This window comes from Heterodontus francisci, chromosome 6, assembly GCF_036365525.1.
Source record: "Heterodontus francisci isolate sHetFra1 chromosome 6, sHetFra1.hap1, whole genome shotgun sequence".
Lineage (NCBI taxonomy): Eukaryota > Metazoa > Chordata > Chondrichthyes > Heterodontiformes > Heterodontidae > Heterodontus > Heterodontus francisci.
The window spans coordinates 83417641-83438026 of NC_090376.1; the positions used below are offsets into that span (position 1 = coordinate 83417641).

General features: G+C 44.5%; 1 protein-coding gene across 2 annotated transcripts in view; it reads right to left on the reverse strand.

Moving 5' to 3' along the window:
* Window positions 1-214: 214 nt before the first annotated feature.
* The window catches only part of LOC137370985 (NADPH oxidase 4), a 265074-nt gene continuing 244902 nt past the window's right edge, over window positions 215-20386 (reverse strand). For both annotated transcript variants that reach the window (XM_068032888.1, XM_068032887.1), the window contains 3 exons: window positions 13811-13879; window positions 6386-6486; window positions 215-335 (listed from right to left, as the gene is read on the reverse strand). In XM_068032888.1, the coding sequence (XP_067888989.1) occupies window positions 215-335; window positions 6386-6486; window positions 13811-13879 (291 nt within the window). The remainder of the gene's footprint in view (window positions 336-6385; window positions 6487-13810; window positions 13880-20386) is intronic.

Genomic DNA, 20386 nt, shown 5'->3' on the forward strand with positions numbered 1-20386 from the left:
ACTGATTATGAAAAATTATCAATTGGTGAACTGACATTGAAAACACAATAGATAAGTTTGTACCTTTGCCACACCTATTACTTAATTAGCATTGATTCAATATGGTTCACTCTTTGGTGACTGGAGATTGTCTAAGGCTGATCCTGCTGACTACCCTGTCAGCAAAATAATTGCACTTCAAGTTTTCGTGGCTGAATCTTTTTCGTAGTGATTTTCAGGAGAAAGACTCTTTGTTGAACTCAAATTTTGTTCCATGTGAACAGGTTTTGTTGCTGAGCTTGTGAAGTTCCTTAGAGAGTTCGTTAGGCCCACAGCAAAAAACGCCAACACATTTTCTGTCAGAAAGGGAGAAATAACAGAAGTGTTATTTGGAATGATTTCTCAGACTACACGATAGTTTAGTCGGAAAATATCAATAGCTGAACATTAGTGGAAGATATATCATCTGCGATATTTTACATTATTACCTTATTAGCTCAAGTCTAGCAACCATCTTCCAGCTAAGATGGAAGAAATCTCTAAAACTTAATTTCAGGATGAACATTTATCTTAAATGTCCTGTGATTGGAAAACACGAGGGTCATTTTCCACTGTTCACTGCAAATAATGGGGGGCAGATCTGCTACCGCCAGTTTTCCACCCAGCAGTAAAGGTTAAAATTTACCCCACATATTAACAATGGCCCTGAAATTACATAGACAGTTGCTCCATGCATTCATTCATCTGTGATTCTACTCTCTACTAATTTAGTTTATTTAATTTAAATGGGTTAATATCTTGCTAAAATACTGAACTTTCAGACAAAGTGCTAAGCTTAATGTCTCATGGCTTAATTTCAGCACCAACACCTTTATTGTTTGACTATAAATAGTGAAGGATGAACACCTTCTCTCAAGGTCCCTCTAAACTAATTACATCAACCTTTATCAGTGGTAGCCTGCTGGTAATTCAACAGATCCTCAAACCAACCTCAATTCTATGCAATATATATCTCACAAGTGGTTCTTTAAGATTTCTGGCTCATAGGCAATCAATGTTTGGGTGCAGAGGAAGAAATTGCTGAAGACAGCAAACACCCCATTCAGGACAAATGCGCGTACTAATGAAAGTGTTAACAGACATTTAACAAAACAATTCAAAAGCAGTTCACAAAAATAAATAAGCAAACCCTTTTAGAGGAGGTCTATTATGTCCTCCCCAAAGAAAAAAGTACAAAGGCATAATTCAGGACTTCGATATAAATTACATGAAATCCTGGACAGACAAAGAGCTTAAAACGAACAAATCCCAAAAGTAAATTTGCAAGATCCTGATAATTGTTATGAGGTAGTAAATGCATACTGGGGAAGGTATCAGAATATTGGAAATATGCTACAATGGTGCCCATTTTCAAAAGGGGTGACAAATCAGACACAAGCAATGACATGCCCATCAGTATTCCAACAATTCCATGTAATATAATGAAATCAGTTATCATACGCAAACATTAGGATTATCTGTACAACAGATTCGTGGACAGCAGTCAGCATAGCTTTAGATGGCTAAGGTCCTGCTTGGCCAACCTATTTGATTATTTTGAGAAAGGAACAATCCAAGTCAATTGTGGTAAGCCTTACGATGATCTGCATTTGAACTTCTAAAAAGCATTTGATAATTAGTAATATTTCATGGGGAACCTTAAGGTCAAAGCTTTGGATATAGGTATGAATAAGAAACTGGTTGATGAGGTAAGAAAGAGACCGGTAAGAAAGAGATGGGTAGGAAAGAAATGGGCGTCGATGAGGTGGAGTAATGTTAGGATGTGGACAAGTACAGAGTGGAGTGCCCCAGGCGTAGTGCTCTGACCACCACTGTTTCTTATTTATATCAATAACTTGGATTCTGGAACTCAATGAAAATTAGCTAAATTTGCAGGTGATGTCAAATTTAGAGGAGAAATTGAAGGAAGCAACCCAGAAATCTGATACCTTCCCCAGTATGCATTGACTACCCCAAAACAGAGTGAGCTAAACAAAAATTGTGGGATAAACAATGTCAGATGAAATTTAACATTGGCAAGTTGAAGTATTGTGTGTTGCAAGGAAAACTGGTAACATACATACTTCAAGAATGCTGTTGAAATAGCTAAAGATGAAATTGAAAGTAACCTAGAAGTCTTAGTAAACTCAACAGTAAACATGTCCAGCCAATGCACAACAGCGATCAAAAAAGCCAATAGAATGTTGAACTACATGCCCAAAAAAGTGGAATACAAAGCAGAAGATGTCATGATCAAACTGTACAAAAGAAGCACTGTATCCAGAACACCACTTTATAACAAACAATGTAGGTAGGACAAGGGGACACAAGTTCAAACTAGTAAAAGGTAACAGTAGGACTGATATCAGGAGGTTCTTCTTCATGCAGAGAGCAATCAGTAATTGCAATTGATTAATGGGCAGAGTGGAGGAGGTGGAAACCCTGGAACCATTTAAGGAACAACTGGATGCAACAATGGGTTTTTCTGGAGTAATGTATTAAACTGAGTCAAATGGCCTTGCACATCTGTCAGTATTTTGTGAAAACTATTAACAAGGGGATTTTCTTTAAATTGGAGCAATGCTGCTCAGCAGTGAAATCAAGAAACACTTTTTCCACACAAAGGGAAGTAGAGATCTGGAACCCTTTCTCCAAAAGGCTGTGGATTTGGGACAATTGATATCCAAGACCAAGATTAATAGATTTTATTTGGTTTGGATCAAAGGCAGGTGGATGGAATTAAGGTATAGATAAACCATGATCTAACTGAATGGCTGAACACGCTCAACAAACTGCATGGACTATCTTTGTTCCAAAGCCTCAAAACTGAAGTAATGGCCTGGGTTTTGCTGTGCTAATGATGGAATAACTGGCAGCATTCGCTATCACTACTCTATTGAAACTGACAATAACTTTGGGAGTTCGGACATACGCAGTATAACGCAGAAATCCAGAGGTTGCTGTCAAATGAGTCTATAGGGTGCGCTGTAGAGGTTCCCAGAGAATTGTACCTGCCTTGCAAACATGAATTAATGAGAACTTCCACTCTAACACTGATGGCCTCGCTGCAAAAACACTTAAAAAAATTACACCTTATTGAATGAGGTATAACTGGGAATTTAATTATGTACATTTTTTTATTCGTTCATGCGATATGGGTGTCGCTGGCTAGGCCAGCATTTATTGCCCATCCCTAATTGCCCTTGAGAAGGTGGTGGTGAGCTGCCTTCTTAAACTGCGGCAATCCATATGGGGTAGATACACCAACAGTGCTATTAGGAAGGCATTTGTTGTTGAAGGATTTTGAGCTAGCAACAATGAAGGAACGGTGATATAGTTCCAAGTCAGGATGGTATGTGGCTTGGAGGGGAACTTACAGGTGGTGGTGTTCCCATGCATCTGCTGCCCTTGTCCTTCTATGTGGTAGAGGTCACAGGTTCGGAAGGTGCTGTCTAAGGAACCTTGGTGCATTGCTTCAGTGCATCTTGTGGATGGTACACACTGCTGCCACTGTGGTGGTGGTGCAGGGAGTGAATGTTTGTGGATGGTGTGCCAATCAAGTGGGCTGCTTTGTCCTGAATGGTGTCGAGCTTCTTGAGTGTTGTTGGAGCTGCACCCATCCAGGCAAGTGGAGAATATTCCATCACATCCCTGACTTGTGCCTTGTAGATGGTGGACAGGCTTTGGGGAGTCAGGAGGTGGGTTACTCGCTGCAGGATTCCTAGCGTCTGGCCTGCTCTCGTAGCCACAGTATTTATATGGCTATTCCAGTTCAGTTTCTGGTCAATGGTAACCCCCAGGATGTTGAGAGTGGGGGATTCAGCGATTGTAATGCCATTGAATGTCAAGGGGAGATGGTTAGATTCTCTCTTGTTGGAGATAGTCATTGCCTGACACTTGTGTGGCGCGAATGTTACTTGCCACTTATCAGCCCAAGCCTGGATATTGTCCAGGTCTTGCTGTATTTCTACACGGACTGCTTCAGTATCTGAGGAGTCACGAATGGTGCTGAACATTGTGAATCATCAGTGAACATTCCCACTTCTGACCTTATGACTGAAGGAAGGTCATTGATGAGGCAGCTGAAGATGTTTGGGCCTGGGACACTACCCTGAGTAACTCCTGCAGTGATGCCCTGGAGCTCAGATGATTGACCTCCAACAACAACAACCATCTTCCTTTGTGCTAGGTACGACTCCAACCAGCAGAGAATTTTCTCCCTTATTCCCATTGACTCCAGTTTTGCCAGGGCTCCTTGATGCCATTCGCAGTAAAATATTGCCTTGATGTCAAGGGCAGTCACTCTAACCTCAACTCTTGAGTTCAGCTCTTTTGTCCATGTTTGAACCAAGGCTGTAATGAAGTCAAGAGCTGAGTGTCCCCAGCAGAACCCAAACTGAGTGTCAGTGAGCAGGTTATGGCTAATTAAGTGCTGCTTGATGGCACTGTCAACGACACCTTCCATCACTTTGCTGATGATTGAGAGTAGACTGATGGGGCAGTAATTGCCTGTGGTGGACTTGTCTTGGTTTTTGTGTACAAGACATACCTCGGTAATTTTCCACATTGCTGGGTAGTGTTGTAGCTATACTGGAACAGCTTGGCTAGGGGCACAGCAAGTTCTGGAGCACAGGTCTTCAGTACTATTGCCGGAATGTTGTCAGGGCTCATAGCCTTTGTAGTATCCAGTGCCTACAGTTATTTCTTGATATCACGCAAAGTGAATCGTATTGGCTGAAGACTGGCATTTGTAATGCTGGGGACTTCAGGAGGAGCCCGAGATGGATCACCAACTCGGCACTTCTGGCTGAAGATTGTTGCAAATGCTTGAGCCTTATCTTTTGCACTGATGTGTTGGGCTCCCACATTATTGAGGATGGGGATGCCTGTGGAGCCACCTCCTTCAGTTAGTTGTTTAATTGTCCACAACCATTCACGACTCGATGTGGCAGGATTGCAGAGCTTAGATCTGATCCGTTGGTTTTGGGATCACTTAGCTCTGTTTATCGCATGCTGTTTGGCATGCAAGTAATCCTGGGTTGTAGCTTCACCAGGTTGACAACTCATTTTGAGGTATGCCTGGTGCTGCTCTTGGCATGCCCTCCTGCACTCTTCATTGAACCAGGGTTGGTCCCCCGGCTTGATGGTAATGGTAGAGTGAGGGATGTGCCGGGCCATGAGGTTACAGATTGTAGTTGAGTACAACTCTGCTGCTGCTGATGGCCCACAGCACCTCATGGATGCCCAGGTTGGCATTGCATTTGTTCGAAATCTATCCCATTTAGCACGGTGGTAGTGCCACACAATACGATGGATGGTATCCTCAATATGAAGGCGGGACTTTGTCTCCACAAGGACTGTGCGGTGGTCACTTCTACCCATACTGTCATGAACAGATGCCTCTGCGACAGGCAGGCTGGTGAGGACGAGGTCAGGTATATTTTTCCCTCTTGTTGGTTCCCTCACCACCTGCCGCAGATCCAGTGTAGCAGCTATGTCCTTTAGGACTTGGCCAGCTCGGTCACTAGTGGTGCTACCGAGCCACTCTTGGTGATAGACATTGAAGTCCCCCACGCAGAGTACATTCTGCATCCTTGCCACCCTCAGTGCGTCCTCCAAGTGGTGTTCAACATGGAGGAGTACTGAATCATCAGCTGAGGGGGTAGTGGGGGGTGGGGGTGAGGGGGTAGGTTGTAATCAGCACTAACTTTTTAAATACTGCTAAACACCCTTACTGGCCCTGAACAACTAATTTTATATTTGTGGAGTGTCAAGTTTCTCCACAATAATAAAAATTGCACATATTTTTAAAAACAAAAAAAATATTTTTTTGAAAGTCTGTTTATCTTTATTTTAGTTTCTATTTTAATACAGTGATAGATTTATTTAGATATCTGAAAATTTAAGTGAAAAGTGAAGGATCTTAAGTGCTTTTAACTTCCTGATTTGTTATGTGTGAGAATATTTCATTTTGATCGGTTGCCCACCGTTTGCTGACATCACTGCTGCACCAGATTTAAACAGTCGTTGGGAAAGGGAAAATATCCGCCACAGAGATCACTAGATCTTTGTGGGCAGCTTTCTTCGAGGTCACCAGAGAGTGCCCTTGCTTTGCTGCTGACTGCAACATCCGGACCATTAACTATTTACAGGAATCACAAAAGATGTATTCCATGTCAAAGACTGAATGTGGTTCTCCTAGTGTCCCAGTAACTTGGTATATACTCAGCAACCATGTCAGCATCTTACTGCAAGTAATTCCATATAGTCTGCGATAGTAACCATGAGCAAACAATTGGCCGACCACAGAAAATAAATTTTCTGCTTTCCCCTTGATGTAACATGCAGGAACTTAATATTTACTCACTGTCTATTGCACTTGGCTATTTCTCCAAACAAAAGTTTTAAACGAGGTTTTCCAATAATAAGCCTTGAGTTCAGTGCTCGATATTTTTCTCCATTTAAATTCTGCAGAAGTTAAAATGATAAAAATAGGAAACAATTTATTAAAACTGATTAACGAAAAGGAATACAGATTTTCGAAGAGATAAAAATAACATGCCAAAAAATGATACCATCCTGCTTTTCCACAGAGCATTATTGGATTTAGTTTCATTGCTGTGTGATTTGGAATCTTAAGCATTACACATGATTGAACAGCAAAGGGGCACTATTTCATGTTATTTCTTGTTTTCCGTAGTTCCACATTTTGCAATACATTGACCCAAAATATGCACCCCACCCCCAACTCCTACCGTACTCTGCAAGGAGGTATCATTTAAAATTAGAACTCGGCCAGTTAGGAATGGAATCAGGAAGCATTTTTTTCCCCACACAAAGTATAGTGGCAATCTGGATCTTGTTCCCGCCAAAGGCAGTGTATACTGGGTGAATGGACGTTTTCAAGACTGAGTGTGCTGGACTTTTATTGGCTAAGGGTGTGTCAAGGGATTCTGGAACAAAGGCAGGTCAATGGAGTTGAGGTATGGATTAGCCATAGTCTGAATGAAGGGCTTCAGGGGCTAAATGGCCAGCTCCTGTTCTTATGCTCTTTCTGTTCTTATATTGCTATGAATTATGGAAGAAAATTCACAAAATAGTAAATGGTGGAAACGCACATTAGTTGCGTCAGTAGCTGAAAGGAAAAGACAGATTAATGTTTCTGGCCAGACTGTTCAATTCTGCATGAAGAGTCTAACCCAAAATGTTCACCTGTCATCACCTTCTCAGGACAGCTAGAGATAAGCAATAAAAGGCAGCCCACATCTAGGACTGAATTTTACGGACCCGCTTGGGATGGGGAAGGAGGCGGGGGATCCCATAAAATTGTGTGGGAAGGCAGGGGGCGAGGTGCCCATCATCTTCCCAATGCCTTCGAATTTATTCCGGGCAGGAAAGATGGTGCCCCTGGCCAATTGAGGTCCTTAAGTGGATGGCCATTTAAGGGCCTCTTTCCACCTCCATCTCAATTTTGTTGAAGGTGGAGGGGCCTGCCGTCATGTGGAGATGCTACCAGGTGAGCTCTGGCGCCTCCTAGTGGGGTCGGGGGGGGGAGGTCACCTCCTTCAAGGGCAACCCAGGGCCCCTGGAGAGCCCCCTCGGTGGCAATGGCCACCACCGCCAGTCCCAAGAAGACACCTCACCCCGTCACCAGGGCCTACCTGAATAGCCCTGGCAACCCCAACCCCACTCACCTCTCCCAGAGTCTCCTCCTTTCTTCATACTGTAGGGCCTCCTGCAGTACCAGCAGTCTCTACTGCTCCCAGTGGCGCTACCAGAACTGTAGTGCTGCTGGCCTTCTAATTGGCCAGCAGCTGTTGGAGGCAGGAACTTGGCCCTTAAAGTGGGCGGTGTCCCCGACAACGGGCAGTTAATTGGCTTCCTGCCGTTAAATAGGGATGGGGGTCCAACGGAAGGCTGAGGCAGACTCTGCCCCCTTCACAACATTCCGGCCCCTAAAGTGCCAAAAAAAGGTTACCATCCCAAAAATTAACCTGTCTTTCTCCTTGTGATGCTGACACACTTGCTATGTGTTCTATCATTTTTTCTTTTTATTTCAGATTTCCAGCATTAGCAAATTTACTTTTAATTCAGAAAAGTACTCAATGTATAAATGTGACAGTTTACGTACCCCACATTGGCTCTCATTGCAGTTTCATGAGTGAGACTGCCAATTTTATGCCAGACTGTGGGAAGTCTGGTGCTGTAGGCCCTTATCATCTTGGAATTGCATTATAACTGCCCAGGGTTATTTAATGAGGGATCTTTGCAGTCACCAGAGAGGGGAGACTTTTATCAGGTAAGTCTGAATTCAACCCAATCCAGAGGCAAAATCACAGTATGCTAACCCAGTGCCCCACCACATCTCTCTCAATTGGCATTTTTAATAAATAAAAGCAAGCCAACTACTCTAGGAATTGTTTTATATGATTTAAAAATTAAAAATAAATGCATTGTCCCGTTTTAAAATGATCCATACAGACCAGGAAGGTCCTAAGTTCATTTCTGATCTATTCTAAGAAAGTCTCTCTGAGCTAGGAAGGCAGGGGAAAATAATCAATTTGGCTCCAGGTATAAACTGTATGTGCAGGAGCTATGGATTGTGGAGTTTTAACTGTGAGTAAATGACTGGGTTTAGCTTGAGCTTTTAGCATCCATGGAAATATAGCCCAGCTGGTGTCAATACCATAAAGAAAGGAAAGGAGGAACCTGGGAGGAAAATATTGGGGCTGCAAAATTTGGCTCAGTAGCACCCGTAGTTTTCATGAAAAGATGCACGAAAATCGTTGCAGGGATGAGGAAATTCAGTTATGTAGATAGATTGGACAGTTGGGACTATTTTCTTTGGGGAAGAGAAGGTTGAAAGGAGATTTGATAGAGATGTTCAAAATTATGAGAGGTCTGGACGGAGTAGATAGGAAAAACTGTTCCCATTGGTGGAAGGATCGAAAACAAGAGGTCACAGATTTAAGGTAATTGGCAAAAGAAACAATGGGGACATAAGGAAAAACTTTTTCACACAGCAAGTGGTTGGGATCTGGAATGCACTGCCTGAGAGTGTGATGGAGGCAGATTCAATCGAGGCATCCAAATGGGAATTGGATTGTTATCTGAAAATTAAGAATGTGCAGGTCTGCTGGGCGAAGGCCGGGAGTGGCACTGGGTAAATTGCTCCCTCGGAGAGCCAGCACAGACATGATTTGCTGAATGGCCTCCTTCTGTGCTCTAAGAATTCTGTGATTGTGTGGACAGATCATTAGCTACCAGTCATGCAGGCTTTAGCAGCAGTCCCCCTTGGGCTGCAGCATAAGAGGGAGATGAAGCAGAGGCAGCAAAGAAGAGAGCAAGCTGTTGACAGAGGAAGAAGAAGGAAGGGGAGTAAGGCCCTCAGCAGGAGGGCATATCCACCTCCGGTCTTCCGGAAGCACTCTCCGACCTCTACCTATGCCAGGAACACTGTGTGTAGTGTCTGCGATTCACCAACAGGTGTTCACAGAACTCTGCCCTGTCTTGGAATCAGACCAGCAGCTTCAAAGCAGGCAAGGAGAGCACTGCCAGTGGCTGTGGAGGTGACTGCAGTCTTGAATTTCTTTGCATTCAGATCTTTCCAGGCTGGAACAGGCAACATATTTAACATCTCCCAGTTCTCCATCCATTGTTGAATCAGTGAGGTGACAGAGGCTCTTTATGCCAGGAGAGGGGATGTTATTGAGTTCTCTCTGAACAGAGAGAAGCTGGTGAACTGCACAGATTGCTTTGCCAGGATAGCAAGCTTCCCCATGGTGCAGAGTACCTTTGACTGCAAACATTTAGCTTTGCAAGTGCTGCATCTCAATGCTGAGATGTACCAAAACTGCAAAGGTTAGCACTCACTAAATGTGCAGTTGGTGTGAGGCCACGCCCAACACATCATGCTGATGAATGACAACTATGCTGGCAGCAGTCATGACATGTGCATCCTGTGCCAGTCCACTGTTACATCAATCTTTCCGTCACCACATCAAACAAGAGGATGGCTGCCGGGCAACCAGGACTATAAGCTCTACACCTGGCTGCTGTCTAGCCAACACTCATGGCCAGCACTCATATAATGAGAGCCACGCTGCAGCAAGAAACATCATTGAGTAGATGTAGCAAAGGTTTCACTCTGGAGGAGCCCTCCGGTACTCGGCGCAGCAGCTATCCCAATTCACGGTGGTTTGCTGCATCTTCCACAACCTAGCCATCGTGATGTCTTGCAGGCGTCTTTGCCTGTCCAAGTGTTCCTATGCAGTGCAACCCTAGTGGCTGCAGCATGACTGATGGAAGGCTGCTGACTTTGAGTGGGGCAGTCTTCAGCTGACCTTGCAGGACACCCTCGAGTAGCCCTGGGCCTAGAAGGCTCAGCTTCGGACTGCACCACATGTGCATGGGCAGCAGCAGTATGGTCTGGCTGACCGACAGGCAACAGCAAGGACAGTGGCAGAATGGCAGTGATGGAAGCACAAATGCTGTCATCCTGAGAAACAGCAGCAGGTTCGGGCTCCACGGAGCCATTGCCACACACCCAGAGTGCAGTCTCTGAAATCTGAGTAATCTGCTGGAGCGCAGATTGCTGGACTGCTGTGACACCGTTTGAGCACTGGTATCCACAACTTTGATGGCAGCAGTCTGAACCATGCATGCCACCAAGCTGAAATTTTATGACCTCAGTCTGAGATTCCACTGCAGTACTCAGATATTGGGTGGCTTCTGCCTATGCTGCAATAGAAGCTGGGACATTGGCCATCAGCTGCTGCATTATGGTCAGGGCTGCAAGTGCTCTCATGGAGTTGGCCACTAATTCCACACTGGAAAGGTGGGTTCCAAGCTCTGTAGAGAGCCCTGTGCTAAGTTGGAGCCAGTCTCCTCCATGGTCCTTGACAGTGACAGCAGGCTTTCAGGCAGGCCTACCAACGCATCGAGCATTTCTGTGTGAATGCTAATTAGCCTTTTTCTTTACGCCGCCCATCAAAATCCTCATCTGAGTCCACTGCAGCGGAACATATGTGCGAGCTTCGTCCTCCGGGGAGATGACACTTGCACCACTAGCCTTTTCCCCTGGCCTGGCTGCGGCCACTCGTGTCCAGCTACTCACCATGTCACCTGGCTCTATGCTACCCTCTAAGGTACATGCAGTGCCAGTATCTGAGCTGGTGGCTGCAAATGTGAGATCAATTGACCATGTTTCTTCATTAATCCCTTGTTAATCTAGGACTGTAGCCTCCCATCTCAGGGCCTGGTCAGACAGCAGTTCTTGGGTATGTGAAAGCATAAAGGCAGAAATTAATGGTTGGGGAGAGGGAAGAGATGGTTACACCATCTGCAGTTTATAAATCAGAAGAGACTGCAGGATGAGAAGGAAGGAGGAAGTGGGATGTGAGAAGGTGGATTAGGTAGGAACGTACTGGTCACTCCAATGATTTTCAACACCATCTCCTCCATGACAGTGATGTCATGCAGCTATGCCAGTTCCCCACTAGTTAGGTGCTGCTGCCTCTCATTAAGAGCCATCTTGTCCTGCAAGAGAGACAGAAGTTCGTCAATGGGTGCAGTGCAATGTGTGTGAGTGATGTGCTTGTCACAGTTGAATAGCTAGTAGTGTGTGCAAACTGTGAGATGTGAGTGTGTGGCTTGCAGCAGTGCTAAGTGTGTGAGGGTGAGGTGAGGGTATGAATGTGGCATATGAGTCATGGTTGATGGAGATTGGTGGTAGGTCAGTTAAGGGGACGTAGTGGATAGAGCATGTGTGAGGCTTTTGCTATATTTGTAAGGAAATGGCATTTGAAGAAGTATTCACTGACAGTGACAACTCATGTAGGTCATTAAACATCTTGCGGGCACGGCATCCAGGTCTTCGGGGCTAGACATCTTGCATTAGCACAACAGCTATTTGCTCCTACTGCCTTTTTAGTATGAGGGGTGGGAACTTCACTCTTCCTGTGCACCTTCTGCTCCAAGGCCTCTAGTGCTGCATCAGACAACCTTGGGTAACACTCTCTGGCCTGTTTGCTGTTTTTCAAGGTTCTTCCTGCTTATTAACTGTTTTTCACTACTTCCAGCCCCTGCTGCAGCCAGAATGCACCTCATCTCTAAGAGGTGCAGACTAGCTTTAAGTAGTGTGGGCTAGCTTTAAGTGGTGCTAGCCTTGCACAATCCTGCTGTGGCGTGCAGCCACTCAGCAGCACCTTTGCACTGGGCTGCACTCCACTATCATTTAAATCAGCAGGTAGCACAAAGTTTGTTTGCTGCTTTTGCATGGTCTAGGGTTAATCATGCATCGCAATCCCTGTGTCTGTTTTCAGGGGCTGTCCAATTTTGCCCCCTAGAACCTCTGTTGTTTGCAGTAAAATGGAACGATTTGAAATTACAGCATTATATTTAAAATACAACATTCCAGTTAAGTGAACTAACTCTTAAACTTACCATACTTAACAATCATTTAAATTGGTACTCCTTGCTACCAAGTTTAAAAGAATTTTACTTATTACTGTAATTTATCAGACTAAAATACACCTATAAAGAAAGCAATTCAATAGTCTGTGACTCAGCCCTCTCTCCAGGCTGAAGGTTTGTGTGGACAAGACAGCTGATTTACAGTCTTTCAAAAGACCATACAGAAAGCTTTACTTGCTATGTCGTTCTTGGAGAGTAAAAAAAGACTTGTATTTATATAGCGCTTTTTACAACTGCAGGACGTCTCAAAGCACTTTACCGACAATAAAGTACTTTTGAAGCAAAATCACTGTTGTAATGTAGACAATTTATGCACAGCAAGCTCTCACAACCAGCAACGTGATAATGACTAGATAATCTTTTTCGGTGATGTTGATTGAGGGATAAATATTAGCCAGGACCCCAGAGATAATTCCCCTGCTTTTCTTTAAAATACTGCCTTGGGACATTTTACATCCACCTGAAAGGACAGAACCTGGGGTTAATATCACATCTGTAGGAAAGCACCTCTGACAGTGCAGCTCTCCCTCAGCATTGCACTGGAATATCAGCCTTGATTTTTGTGCTCAGGTCTCTAGAGTGAGACTTGAACCCAAAATCTTCTGACTCAGAGGTAAGAGTGTTATCAACTGAGCTATGGCTGGCTCTTTACCTGCATAGATAGCATTACCATTGGGAATTGCCTCAGACTCAGGATTTTAATTCAGAATCATCGGTATATTATATTGTTCTCTATTCTTTTCTGAAAAATGAGACTTAATAAAATCCCAGGCTTACAGTTGCAACTAGCATTCACCAAATGTTTTTCTCCTCGATTAGCTGATGAGTCTTCAACCTGCACACGGTTTTAATTACTGGCAGAATGATGTTTGGGAGTTTTCTTTCATTCCCAACTTGAAAAATAGTCAAATGTGTTGTCATCTTGACAACAAAAAGTTCATCATCTCCTTTTGCTCTTTTCAGTGTTATCAGATTGAAAAAAAACATTCCAAATAACAATGTGTATTAATATTACTGTCTAATTTTATTTCTTCTGAAGCAAGAGATTAGGATTTATCATAGCTTTTTGCCTGCCTGTAATGATAGTTATCAATTTTAATTAAAGATAGTGGATGTAATAAAAATTACATAATTGCATGTGATTATAGGCAGTTTATGATGAACAAACCTGAATAAATTGCAGTAAACTGAAGGGAGGTGGATTTTAATTGACTTATTTGAGAAAGGAAAAAGTTGCGAATTGATGTATTGGGAGTGATTGGAACAATATAAGCATAAAGGTGGGAAGCCATCGGAAATGCAACCAACTTTAAATTACCTGTATCCCATGTGTTCGACTGAGATACAGCTGGATGTTCAAGTAGTCTGGGCGGTTCTCCTGCCAAAGCTGGAAATAGAAAAATGGCCCAGTCAATATCAATTCAGCATAACTGAAAGGCCTAGCAAACGTCCCATCAGTCTGGACAGACTTAGTTGACTAACTTTGAAAATATAAGCAATACAGTACAAAAATACAGGGAGTGATAACAGGATAGAAATTCACTTACAGCACTATGGGGGACGACCATTACAATTAAGGGAACTTTGAACTGGTCACTTAATATTTGTGCTATTCCAAGGAAATACATAATGCCACTCAACAATTTCTTGCAGAAAGAACGTCTCTAATATTCTTTGGTATACATCAAGTTGTGGGTTATCAGTGCTGGAAGACAGAACACTTTCCCATTTCAGACACCCAGTGTCACATTCTCCAAATTCTTTCTTTCTCTCTGTCTTTGACTTGATCAATACTATCATGATCAATCTGTCTCTGGACCTCTTTCCCTTGTTTTTTTCTAAGTTGCAAATATATCAGTCTCCCTACATCTTTACTGTGCTGAAAGAAAGATCAATTTACAGCCTCATACTTTAGCTGTTTCTTTCCCAGGCTGCATCAATGCCTAACTCCTAGGGTGAAATTTTATGGGCTCTGCAAGAGGGATATGGTGACATGCGGGTGATTTAATTAGGCAGGTGGTGTTTTTTTGGATTCTGGAAGGTGGGATATTTCAGAGAAATTAAGTTGGCAGTGGGTTTGCGCCATTGTATTTATTTACATGCCATGAATACTCATTATCCTACACTTAATTACAATTAAGTCCTATCTGCCAGATTAAGTGAAAGGCGAGCAATATTCCCATGCCATCCGGTTCGTGTTTGTTGCATTGTGGCATGCAGCAGTCAGATTTGTGCAGCTGAGTCTCAGCTCTCTCTTTAACTCATTAGCAAAATGAACACCAGCATTGGAATGGATGTTTGCCTCCAGGCTCGGCACCAGCAAGGGTGATTCTTCTCAGGGGATGGCGGCGAAGGCATGGCAGGGGTGGGGGGGGGGGGGGGGGGGCGGGTGTCTACATGGAGGAGCAGGGGAGGGAGGAGCAGAAGACAAAGAGGGCAGAGATCAGGTGCATGAAGGAGAAGGAGAGGGAGGAGCGGTGCGTCCAGGGTATGTTGTGGTTGTTATTGCTGCTGAAGCGGGATGTGGTCGGCTGCGGGGGTGGTCAGTTGATTAGAGCATTACAGTCAGAAGATAGTCAGCAATTGCCTAGAGGGAGGGATAAGTGCTGTCAACGTCAGAGACCTGTGGGGCAAATTGAAGGTACTGGCTGGCAGAGCGAACAGTCACAGCAAATGGGGGCAAATGGATTCTGTAGGGAGGACTGTCAAGACTTATGGTTGGGTATTCCACAACATCATAGGGAGGGCAACGGGACTCGGCAACAATATTAAGGCCAATTTGAGGAGAATCAAGGGTCAGAGTCGGCATGGTGATGGTTACAGGAGTAGGAAGAGGGGGAAGGGATGGCATGAATAAATTGATTATGACACTGTGCACGGTAATGGGGGGAGGTTCAATGGTAATGCAGGAAAGGGTTACGGTTACATTGGGTGGATCAAGGGTGATGGGTTCAGGCTGGAAGGTTGCAGGAGGAGGTTGGAAGGTGCAAAGACTTGCCCTGTATTCTGCACACACTATCTTCTCCAACGATAATGCAAATCATGTGACCACTCAAGGATTGCAAGGAGAGCGTGAGGAGACAAATGATAGTGGGTGTGTCTTTTATCTGGCTGCAGTTCTAAAGCACATAAAAGCAAACTGTTCATTGCCTCAATGTTTCAGCTGACTGGCAACAGAGGGCTGAATTGTAATGCTCTGCTTATTTATTGTTAAAAAAAAAACTGCAGCTACATGAGTCTCATACACCCAATTTGTCTAGTACTACTAGAAGAGCAGACGGAGTGACTAAGGAGGTCTCTTTTCCCTCAACGCATGATGCCTGAATGCTAACAACAGGCAGAACAAGAAGTTGAGGATGCTCTGAACGACAACATACAGGAACAGCTTTATTGAAGGTGGGCACTGGCATGCCATCGCATCCTCAGGACAAGGTCAAATTACCTTCAATGTCAGAGAAACAATGTCAGAGATGCTGAAGGATGTCACATGAAATGGTCACAGAAATTTTTAGGATCCTGCAGCATGATCTGCAACCGTTTGGCTTTGGTGGGAATCCCATGCAAGTTGTCCTCACGGTGACTGCTGCACTCAATTTCTTTGCTTGTGGGATCCATGGGCAGCATATGTGGCATATCACACTCTGCGACCCATAGGTGCATCAAAGAGGTGACCAATGCCCTTTATCAATGTTCCAATGATTTCATCTACTTACGTGTACACGAGGACAGCCAGGCAGCAAGGTCTGTGACCTCCGGTGCCATTGCTGGGTTCCCTAGAGTGCAAGGGGTGATTGACTGTTGCTGTATTTGTGAATCGCAAAGGTTTCCACTCTTTAAACGTAAAACTGGTTTGCGACCACAGAAGAAGAATCATACATGTTTGCGCATGTTTCCCAGGGAGCTGTCATGGCTCATTTTGAGGAACTCCCAGCTGCCAGGAGTTTTTGAGGAATTAGCTGCAGGAGACAGCTAGATCCTGGGTGACAAAGATGACAGCAGTGCAGCATCCCCAAAGCGGTGCTGAAGAGAGATACAATGCTGCACACGCATCCACCAGAGTCATCACTGCACACACCAATGGCATGCTGAAAATGCGATTCTGCTGCCTGGACTGGTCTGGAGGGAGGGGCTCTTCAGTACACGCCACAGAGGGCATCAAAAATAATCATTCTCTGCTGTGTCTTGCACAACCTTGCAATTAAACATGGCAACATTATGCAGGCAGAGGAACAGGAGGAACATCAGTCCTCCTCAGATGAGGATGACTATGAACAGGGTGAGGAGAAGCACAACAATGCCATTATAGATTTGAGGTCCATGAACAGACATGCAAGGGATATCAGGGAGAACCTCATATTTGCATGTTTCAGCCAACAATAAGCCACTTCATCAAGGAACGTTGATAGGAGAAAAATAAAAATTCCCCACATATATTCACATATGCTTGAGATCTTATTCATTGCTGTAATCTAAAAAAAGCTTCGCTGCATTTTGATGTGACAGGCAGATAAAATTTTCTCTGGGCTACGATAGAACCGAAAACACACCAGTGCAAGGAAAGTAAGGGTATGACCGCAGAACCACAAATGTAAGGCATGTCAGTGGTGAAAAAAGTGAATAATCAACAAACGATAAACAGCCATCATTGAAGACTGAAGGCTCAAATAGCAATGATAAATGACACTGGACATTTTCTGAAATGCTTTGCAAGCATCAATGCATTCCTGACATAGACCTCCAATGAACATTTTCCTTTTCAGCTGAAACCAAGCAAATGATTTACGTGAGTGCATCAAATATTAGAGTAAATAACGATGTATTTAAACTTCTGGAAGAGTTGCACAATATTCACAGCACCCATGCCACCCTTGTGCTCAAAACTGTTCCTTTTTCCATTTGCTCCCACTATGTCTAGGTGCTACCCTGACATTAGCAGTTGAGCTGGAGGCTTTCTGATCAGTGCACTGCCCCGTTGCTGTGGATGACCATGGCTCCATCCTACTAGGGGGTCTGCAGCAATCGTGCTTGAGTATCCCCAATTTGCTTGCCTGCTGGAGGTAAGGGGATCAGTGTCGCGGGGGGGGGGGGGGGGGGGGCGGCGGCGAGGACGAGACACTGCTTACCCTGGGGGTATCCTGAGAGAAAGGTCCCGGGGCAGCTGGCACATGATCCTTCACCATCTGGGTGCATGATGGCACCTGCCAGTCTCCATGAGGGGAAGCAGCACCCATGGGGAGGCTCAGGTTCCACATCCCCCTCTCGCTTAGACTCTGTTGCATGGAGCCCAGGGCAATAGCGATGGAGTGCAGGTCAGATTGTATATGGCTCGAGTGCTCAACCAGACTCGCCACGGAGCTCACCAAACTCTCGAATGAGGAAGCCATGCGCTCAAATGCCTAGGACATGGCAGACGTCATGGTTTGCATGAACTCCTCCATGGCACATGCAAAGCCACGCATGACCTCATGTATCTCTGACGTACTTTCCACATGGCTTTGCTGCATATCCAGCAGACTTCTTTGTAACAACAAACAGAGGATCATCATGAGCATGGGGCTGAGCAGGGGCCTGGTCCCCAACAGTCCTCCGATTGTCAGGGGACCCGGCTGGCACATGCTGCCTCAGCTGCTGGAACATGTTTGTTTCGTGACCACCAGCTTGTGACCCAGATTCTAATCTTAAACCCCTGCAGACTGTGTGGATGTATCTGCACTGGTGGAGGTGGTAGAAGAGACGGGTGACAGTGCACTCTCTGGGGCATTGGCATCATCTTACTCCCCAGAGGAAACTTTTGGGCTTTGTGGTGTTCAGAGCGGGCACCTGCAGTGGAGATTCAAACAGAGGCACATTAAGCTTCAGCTGAACATGGGCTCGCACACTTTCCTTTGGTGTGCAGATATGGTTGCAAGACTGAAGGTGACACTTCATCCTTACGCCTTGAGGATCCTGCCTCGCCTTCTGCAATTGCTCTGTCTCTCTCCTCTCTCGCAATTTCTGCAGCCTCCTATTCAGCTGGTGTCAGGACTCTGATGTCTGGGACACCTCTTTGCCCGCTTGCACTGGTTGTGGGTGTGTTTGTCTGCAGGAAACAGTGCAGATTTAATGACATGTCAAAGGATGCATCACAACCATTGTAAGCATGCATCAACATCACTCATTCAGGACTGGCAAGCACATCAACAATGCCATTCGTCAACTTTGTGCACAATCATTTAGTGTATGGCACCAAGGATGCTCACACATTCCACTGCATGCCTTGTCTCCCCTCGGTCTTAAAGAGATGGAGCCAGGGAGAAAATCAATGGAACAGCTTCACCAAGACCACTTACCCTCGCTGATCTGAGCATGTCATTGATGCACTTGCGACACTGCAACCAGGTTCTGTGCGTCACCCCACGGTTCAAGACCTCCTCTGCAACCTCCATCCAGGCCACCTTGGCCAGGCAGGAAGGTCTTCTGAATCCATCTGCAGGGAAGAGGACCTTCTGCCTTTCCCTGACAGCCTGGAGGAGAGCCTGCAGGCGGCATCACTGAACCGTGGGGAGGGACGCTGCTTGCTGTCAGACATTTTCTTTGCTGTTGCTGCAGACAAAAATAAATGATGTGAAGTTGGTGTTGGATTACAAAAATTAACGGAGGCAAAAGTATTTTGAATTAAGTACAAGCTTTACTTCAGGTTCCAATGCAGAATCTTATATGACAGGAAGGCTGCTGATCCTAGAGGCTGCAAGCACAGAATGCTTTGTATTCATGGTAATCATAGTGCTTTGCCTAGTGACATCAGGTTCCACCAATGAAAGGCCGTCCCCGCCGCATAATCCCATGTGTCTCCGATGCCCATCGCTGCACGGTTCATTTACATATATAATTGTGTGTAAAACGGGAAAAATGGCGGAAGCGGAAGTTAAGACAATTTACGATCCTGCCGTCGGCAACACCATGGGACTCATAAAATCCCAGCCTAATTTTTTATTCTTCTCTCATACTTACAACCTTCAGAATTTTAAAAGCCAATCATGGCATAATTTTATCACCACTTCCTGATTTAAATCGTCTTCCATTTTAGTCTTTTTACCCGAGTGTACCTTGACACCTCATCTTGTTTTCTCAATTTATAAAAATCCAAACACCCCTCAGATCAAGAATAACACATTTGATATAAAGTACAGCTCCCTCAACTTTACCCCAGCAATGTGTTTGCCATTTCACATACCAGCCATCTGGGCCCTGTTACGACCGAGGCGGAAGGAGAGCACTGTTAATTCAGTCCTACTTCTCTACAGGTCACAATATATATTTAAATTTCCCCACTTACCGATACAATCAACAATATACTCTATTTTTCTCCAGAATAAAACACACCAACCAGGTTTCTTTAATAAACAACAAAATTATCAGTTTACTGTAAAGCAAGTCTTAACCAATAATAAAGTAAACATACAAACAAATTGAAATATTAAAGCCCCTTATTTATTCTAGCCCTCACACACATACACATACATAAACACTGGTTAACCAGGAAAAAATAAAAGGGATTTTTGTTTACAGCTGTGACAAAGAAATAGAAGGAATAAAAAAAAACACAGGCTGAAAGGACGATATGGAATGATGTTCTTTGTTTTGGTTTGGCGTCCCAAATGCATGTCGACGGCTGTCAATGGGATCTTCCTAGAACAGTTCTTTTCAGGTGATGCTGAAGATCAGTTTGGGTAGGCTTTCCAAGAGATGCAGCTACAGAGGCTCCAAATAGGTCTTACAGCAGGAATGCAGCAACAAAAGTTTCAGCTCCCACACATTTGATGCAAAGTTTCCTTCAAATATGCAGGGTTTCTTCAAATATAGGAGGAAATAGGAAACTGTCATACGGTATGCAGGGTTTGTTTTCAAGAGAGAG